The following is a 7,754-nucleotide window of genomic DNA, read 5'->3' as shown; positions in this document are numbered from 1 at the left end:
CATATGCATAAACACACACCTTCCCATTTTTCTGTGTGTTTTCGTTTAACAAACCAAGAACTAAACCCATCACGTGTACTAATGTCACGACCCCATTTCGATCCCGAAATGTGACGTGATAGGTGTCCCAGTTATAGTTAACGATTTCTAAAGACGACATAGGAAACGTTTTTATTTCAACACACAAGTACAAGTTTTGAGTTACATGTCGGGACTTAAAAGTAAAGTACAACAATTACAACCATAACATAACAAAGTACAACACTTAAACATAGTTCATGATGATTTATTTTTAAAACGACGTCCCGACATCCTGACGACATCCCAAAAGCCAACCTGAATGTATGCGGACTCCTGCTTAAGGACCTGAGAAAATACATGCTTAAAAACGTCAACAATAATGTTGGTGAGATCATAGGTTTAATGTATATAAATGTATGGACCATAAGATTTTCAAGTATAAACAGTTGTAAATATATTCTAAATAAACATGAGCTCCCGATATCGAACTTAACAATCAATAACCCGAAATCATGTAGTCTCACTTAGCTAGAGCTACAAAGTCGAAGGTTATGCATTCGCTAGCATGAAGACTATGCCGGATGTGAGGAGTCACCCTCAAATAGATCTATCCACATTATTCGCGTTTACCATAAACAAGTAATTAACGATATCAGAATCGGGGTTTAAGCTAAGTCACAAAGTTAACACAATAGAATATAGTTTTAAGCACTTATGTCCATAATATAAAACATAAAAGAAGCATGTTTCTCATCCCAAAATAGTAAGTTTGCTAAAAGCACGTAAAATGGGACTATGATACTCACAGGTGATGTTATGCGGTATAAAGCTTGGATTTGTGGTTTAAGTACTTTGATGTACTTCGAGCTCGGGACCTAAATACATAAGTTAAGGTCAGAGGTGTGTTATTACTAATATTAGTAATACTAATGATTTGATTTATGTTCAAATGTAATATAGTGTACTAAGCTTTTAAAAGACGGTTTCTCGGTTTACAAGTTAAGGTTTCTATGTGGACTGATTTTACAAGTAGTTTTAGAAGTTGATTTCTTATTTAAAAAGTAGTGATATAAGGTAATTCTTATTTTATATGTGAAGGTATATGTGTTGGAGGTCTAAAAATATAAGATTTGTAATTTATATCATAAAAATGAATTTTATAGAATTATATTACTACAAGTGGACTGTTTTGACTAGTTTAAAGTTTAATATCACTAAAAATAGTAAATTAATTTATTTAGACTTATCCTTTTGAAGGCTTACTCCAATATAGTTATATTTTAGTTCAAAAATTCGTTTTGCTCAGAAAACATAAGTTGTGTACGTTTTCTTTATATTCTAAGTGGTGACAGTTTCAACAAGTTTAAAACCCATTATTTAAATGTACAAGACCATATCCTAATCATTTCTTAAGCTTTTTATATGATTCCAAAGCCTAACATGTTCTATTTTTAGTCTATTTTATAATGAAAATCTCCTAATTTTTCATATCTAAACGTTGGTACCTCATTTTTGGTGATACATGTGTGTTGGACAGATTCTGTCCAAATCAGTACCCATAAAAAGTAAAAATACAAAAGAAATACTTAAACTACTTTATAAATCATGAGATTTTTACAGAAGGTCTAGGACTCATAAAAGTTTTAAAATCTAAAAAATTCCAGTAGCAAAAGTAAGTGTAAGTATTTTCTAAAAATTCCACCAAATGAAGACTGATTTGGTTTCTTTGTAAGTTAAGAACTAACTAGTAATCTTAATACATTTTAGCTATATCCCTTTTCATTTTAATTTATTTTAGGTCGTTAAACATATGTAAAACATATTTTTAGTTACTTATGATCAAGATTAGAGTTAGCCATGTAATCATCATTGAGTGTTTTTAACACTCTAGATTAAGCTTTTACACCCATTTCTCTTGAAAGTAACTTGGTAAGAAATAAAAGAAGTGTTCTTGGTAATTATACCTTGAGTAATGATGATGTATGAGTTGATGAAGATGAACAAAGAAGAAAGAAATGGCTGTAACTTAGAGAGGATTTAGTGAATGATTAAGATTAGTAAGTGAGTTCAAGAGTTACCAATTTGATCTTATGGGAATGATGATGATGGCATGTAACATGGAGAAGAAAAAGAGGTTAAATGACTAAGCACACTTACTAGCTAATCATGCATGGAAGTGACATGTGTATGTAATGTGGCATAAGGAGAAGAAAAGAGAAGATGACTAATCAATCTTTACTTAGTTAATTATGCATGGAAATGACAAGTGTTTGTTATATTTGCATGTAATTAGTGCTAATTAAGTAATGTTAATTACATGTAGTCTTTTGGTTAATCTTAGATTAATTTTAAGTTTAGATGTAAGTATATAATTACGTGTTAAAATCTTGAGTAAGACTTAGTTAATGACTAATGTTGTAGTATTTTACTAATTAGGTGGATTAAGGATGATTACTTAATCAATAATACTTGATCATGTTATATACTTAATTTCACAAGTATACAAGTGTGTAGTTTTTTTTTCAAGTCTTAGGATTTATGGTGGTAAACTAGGGTTTCTAGGAATTGTGTATATGTATAACAATCCTCGATCAATAAAGACTTAAATGTAAGACCAGGGTTATACAAACCCTAAAATAAATCAAGACGTATTTTATTAAATATACTAGTCAAGAAAAAAAAATCTAATTTTGAAAGGTTAGATTAAATAACCTAGTAGAAAAAGTTAGGGTTATGACATTACCCACCCGTTAATAAAAATTTCGTCCTCGAAATTTAGGTGGTACTTGACGTTTGTGTGATATCGGTGAAAAGATGTGGATACTTCTGCCTGATGTGGTCCTCCCGTTCCCAAGTAAACTCCGGTCCTCTATGAGCATTCCAACGAACTTTGACAATCAGAATACTACTATGCTTTAAGCGCTTAACTTCGCGATCCATGATCTCAGCTGGTTCCTCGATAAAATGAAGTTTATTGTCTATACAAATCTCTTCCAATGGAATAACGAGAGTGTCATCGGACAAACACTTCTTTAAGTTTGAGATATGAAAAGCATCATGGATACCACTCAATTCTTGATGTAGTTTCAAACGATACGCCACAGGACCAATCCTTTCAATTATCTCGAAAGGTCCAACATATCTCGGGCTTAGTTTTCCTCGTTTCCCAAATCGAATCACACCCTTCCAGGGAGACACTTTAAGCATGACTTTATCTCCTACCTGAAATTCTAAGGATTTTCTTCGAACATCAGCATAGCTCTTTTGTCGGCTCATGGCAGTCTTCAATCTCTCTTGAATCTGAAAGATTTTCTCTGTAGTCTCATGTATGATTTCTGGACCAGTGAGTTGTCTATCACCCACTTGACTCCAACATAGAGGTGATCTACATTTTCTACCATAGAGAGCTTCAAATGGTGCGGCTTTAATACTCGCGTGATAACTGTTGTTATATGAAAATTCTGCTAATGGTAGATATTTATCCCATCCATTACCAAAATCAATAACACATGCCCGTAGCATATCTTCTAGGGTTTGGATGGTCCTTTCACTTTGTCCGTCAGTTTGCGGATGGTAGGCGGTACTCATGTCCACACGAGTTCCTAAAGCTTCTTGTAAAGATTGCCAAAATCTTGACGTGAATCGACTATCACGGTTGGATATAATAGAGACAGGCACTCCGTGTCTTGAAATAACTTCTTTCAAATATAATTGTGCCAATTTCTCCATCCTATCCGTCTCTTTCATAGGTAGGAAATGTGCAGACTTAGTGAGACTATCGACAATCACCCAAATAGTGTCGTAACCACTCACGGTTCTTGGTAGCTTCATTATAAAATACATGGTTATTCTTTCCCATTTTCACTGTGGAATTTTCGGTTGTTGTAACAACCCTGACGGTTTTTGATTCTCCACCTTGACTTTCGCACAAGTCAGACATTGGCTCACATAAGTGGCAACGTTAGCTTTCATGTTAGGCCACCAATAAAATTCCTTGATATCGTCATACATTTTCCCAGTTACAGGGTAAATTGAGTATCTTGTCTTGTGCGCTTCATCTAACACAAGTTTTCTTAATTCACCATACTTTGGTACCCATAGACGTCCTGCAAAGCATCGGGTCCCATCACCCTTTACTTCAATTTGCTTAATCAATCCTTTAATCGCCTTATCCTTCCAATGTTCCTCCTTAACAGCTTCTAACTGAGCATCTCGGATTTGCGAAACAAGATTTGCACGAATACTTATATTCAGTGCTCTAACTCGAAGAGGTTTAATCTTTTCCTTTCGACTCAACGCATCGGCAACCACGTTAGCCTTCCCAGGATGATAACGGATTTTGCAGTCATAATCATTCAACAATTCAACCCAACGCCGTTGTCGCATATTTAATTGTTTCTGATCAAAAATATGTTGAAGACTCTTGTGATCCGTAAATATAGTGCATTTAGTTCCATACAAATAATGTCTCCACATTTTAAGGGCCAAGACAACAGCTCCCAATTCTAAATCATGAGTTGTATAGTTCTGTTCGTGCACCTTCAGCTGTCGTGATGCATAAGCAATGACCTACTATCACTGCATCAAAACACATCCAAGTCCTTGACGCGAGGCGTCACAATAAACCACAAAATCTTCATTTCCCTCAGGTAAAGATAATATGTGTGCAGTAGTTAGTTTATGCTTCAATTGTTGAAATGCAGACTCTTGTTCCTTTAACCATTCAAACTTCTTTCCTTTGTGAGTCAGTGTAGTTAAAGGTCGCGCAATCTTTGAAAAATCTTGGATAAACCTTCGGTAATATCCAGCAAGACCTAAAAATTGTCTCACTTGAGTTGGAGTCTTAGGAACTTCCCAGTTGCCAATAGCCTCGATCTTGGCAGGATCAACATGAATACCTTGGCTACTAACCACCTGACCAAAAAATTGTACCGACTGCAACCAAAAATCACACTTTGAAAACTTGGCGTATAATTGCTCTTTCTCTAGCAATCCAAGAATTATCTTCAAGTGTTCTTCATGTTCTTCTTTACTTTTAGAGTAGATCAAAATATCGTCGATGAATACGATAACAAACTTGTCCAAATACGGCTTACACACACGGTTCATGAGATCCATGAATACCGCAGGTGCATTAGTCAAACCAAATGACATGACTAAGAATTCGTAATGGCCATATCGCATCCTAAAAGCTGTCTTAGGAATATCATCCTCCTTGACTCTTAACTGATGATAACCAGATCTCAAATCAATCTTCGAATATACACTAGATCCTTGTAGTTGATCAAACAAATCATTGATTTTCGGTAGTGGATACCGATTCTTAATCGTCAATTTATTCAACTCTAGATAATCTATGCACATCCTCATAGATCCATCTTTCTTCTTTACGAACAAGATAGGAGCACCCCAGGGCGATGAACTAGGTCGAATAAATCCCTTATCCAACAGTTCTTGTAATTGGTTCGACAACTCTTGCAATTCTGAAGGTGCTAATCAATACGGTGGTCGAGCAACAGGTGCAGCTCCCGAAATTAAGTCAATTTGAAATTCAACTTGCCTATGTGGAGGAAGACCAGGTAAATCTTCAGGAAAAACTCCAGGAAAATCCTTTACTACCGGTACATCCTCAAGTCGCTTCTTCTCTGACTCCATTGCCTTTACGTGCACGAGGATGGCTTGACATCTTTTTCTTAAATATTTTCGAGCCTTCATGCAAGAAATGATGTTGAGTTTCGTGCCACTCTTTTCTCCTTGAACTACCAAAGTTTCACCATTCGCGAGAGGAATACGAATGGATTTCTCCGTGCAAGCAATGTTCGCATGGTTCTTACATAACCAATCCATACCAATAATAACATCAAAACTACCTAACTCAATAGGCATAATATCGACTTCAAATAGTTTATCAGCTAACGTTAGAGCATAACCTTGAAAGATCTTATCTACTTTCAAAGTTTTGCCATTAGCCAATTCTATGATATACTTAGTATCTAAAGCAGTTGGAGGTACGTTAATTATGGTACTAAAGTCCTTAGAAATAAAACTTCTATCAGCACCACTATCAAATAGTACATAAGCAATGCAGTTGTTTAGAAGAAATATACCCGTGACTAAATCAGGATTTTCACGAGCTCCTTTTGCCGAGATATTAAATGCTCTACCTTTTGCATTTCCATCCTTCTTGGCATTCGGACACTGATTCTTCATGTGTCCCACTTGTCCACATGCATAACAAGTTTTAGGTTTGTTTCCAGTTGGCTGTGCGAGATTGACTGTACAATCTTTGGACATATGCCCCACCTTTTCGCACCTATCACAAACAATAGTACAAGCTCCATAATGATGCTTATAACATCGATTGCAATAAGGTTTCTTTCCATTATAATTCTTCTTGGCATTAGCATTCTCAAACTTGGTGGTATCTTGTTTCTTCTGATGAGAACAATTCCCTTGGTTCTCGTTCCACTTACGCTTACCGCCTTGAGTTTTTGTATCTGTTGTTGCTTCTGGGTTTTCATGACGTGTAATCTGATCCATTAGGTTGTGTGCCATTCGAATAGCACTTTGGAGTGTTTCTGGTTTGGATGACGTTACATTACCTTGGATTTCTTTCGAAAGTCCCCACACATACCTTTCGATCTTCTTTGCTTCAGTAGTAACTAACTCCGGACATAATAGGGCAAGTTCTAGGAATCGTTTTGTATATCCCGTAATGTCATTCCCCTGAATTTTCAAATTCCATAATTCCATTTCTAGTTTCTGAATTTTGTTTCTTGGACAATACTCACTGATCATTGCTTGTTTGAATTCTTCCCATGGCATTGCATACGACGAGTCCATTCTTGCAGGCTGAGCATAATTGTTCCACCATGTCAGGGCACCATCTTGAAGAGTACAAGTAGCAAACTTTACTCTATCCGTATTTTCACAATTGCTTATTCGAAAGACTGACTCGAGCCTCTCAAACCACCTCATCAAACCAACCGGTCCTTCTATTCCAGTGAAAGTTTGAGGTTTGCAGTTGGAGAACTCCTTGTGGGTACATCTTTGTGGAACATTATTTCCACTTGAACCTCCAGCTTGACTCGCATTAGCTTGCACTCTCCATGCCTCAGTAGCGGCTAAAGCTTCATTAACCCTTTGACTAATCATCTCGTCAACTTGAGTGTCAGTAAAAGTCCTTCGTGTTTGCATTATCCTTCATGATAATCAAAAAGAGACATCAATTACTTAGAGTAATATATACAGAATAAATAGTAGTGATTGTACATAATGGCACAATTAAGGAAATGAAATAAACTTCATAATAATAAAAGCCTTTTCCATTAGCATTTTATAATTACAAAACTTGGGTAATATCTACCCATTACAGTTCACTTAGATAATTTGCTAGTACAAGTTAAGTCACTACTACTATTCCTATATATATCCGATTAGGTGATAGATAGTCAAAATATACTAATGTCATAGAACACTAGTAGGGATCACCACAATCTCCCAAAGCAATCTAAGATCTCCATTGGCGATCTTGAGCGAACATTTGCAAGTCTGCTAAACGCATCGCCTCCATAGCACCCAACCTTGAATCAAAATCAATCATGTTACGCTCCATCCTATCAATATTACCCGCATATCGCTCCATACTATCAACACTATCTGCATGTCGCTCCATCCACTGCTTATTGAGCTCTACCCTAGCATAAAGGTCATCATAGTCATCCTTAAGATCC

The 7,754-nt window shown here is 35.9% G+C and overlaps 1 protein-coding gene across 1 annotated transcript; it reads right to left on the bottom strand.

Annotated features, from left to right (window-relative positions):
* Positions 1-5,517: 5,517 nt before the first annotated feature.
* LOC139849377 (uncharacterized) lies at positions 5,518-7,218 on the bottom strand. The gene has a single exon (XM_071839035.1). The coding sequence runs from the start codon at positions 7,216-7,218 to the stop codon at positions 5,518-5,520; it is 1,701 nt and encodes a 566-aa protein (XP_071695136.1).
* Between the last annotated feature and the right edge of the window lie 536 nt (positions 7,219-7,754).

This window comes from Rutidosis leptorrhynchoides, chromosome 5, assembly GCF_046630445.1.
Source record: "Rutidosis leptorrhynchoides isolate AG116_Rl617_1_P2 chromosome 5, CSIRO_AGI_Rlap_v1, whole genome shotgun sequence".
Taxonomy (NCBI): domain Eukaryota; kingdom Viridiplantae; phylum Streptophyta; class Magnoliopsida; order Asterales; family Asteraceae; genus Rutidosis; species Rutidosis leptorrhynchoides.
This window is presented reverse-complemented; position numbering and strand designations above follow the sequence as displayed.

Bases quoted from the DNA above. Each gene is read 5' to 3' on its own strand.
- LOC139849377 (XM_071839035.1), bottom strand. From the start codon at position 7,218: ATGCAAACACGAAGGACTTTTACTGACACTCAAGTTGACGAGATGATT.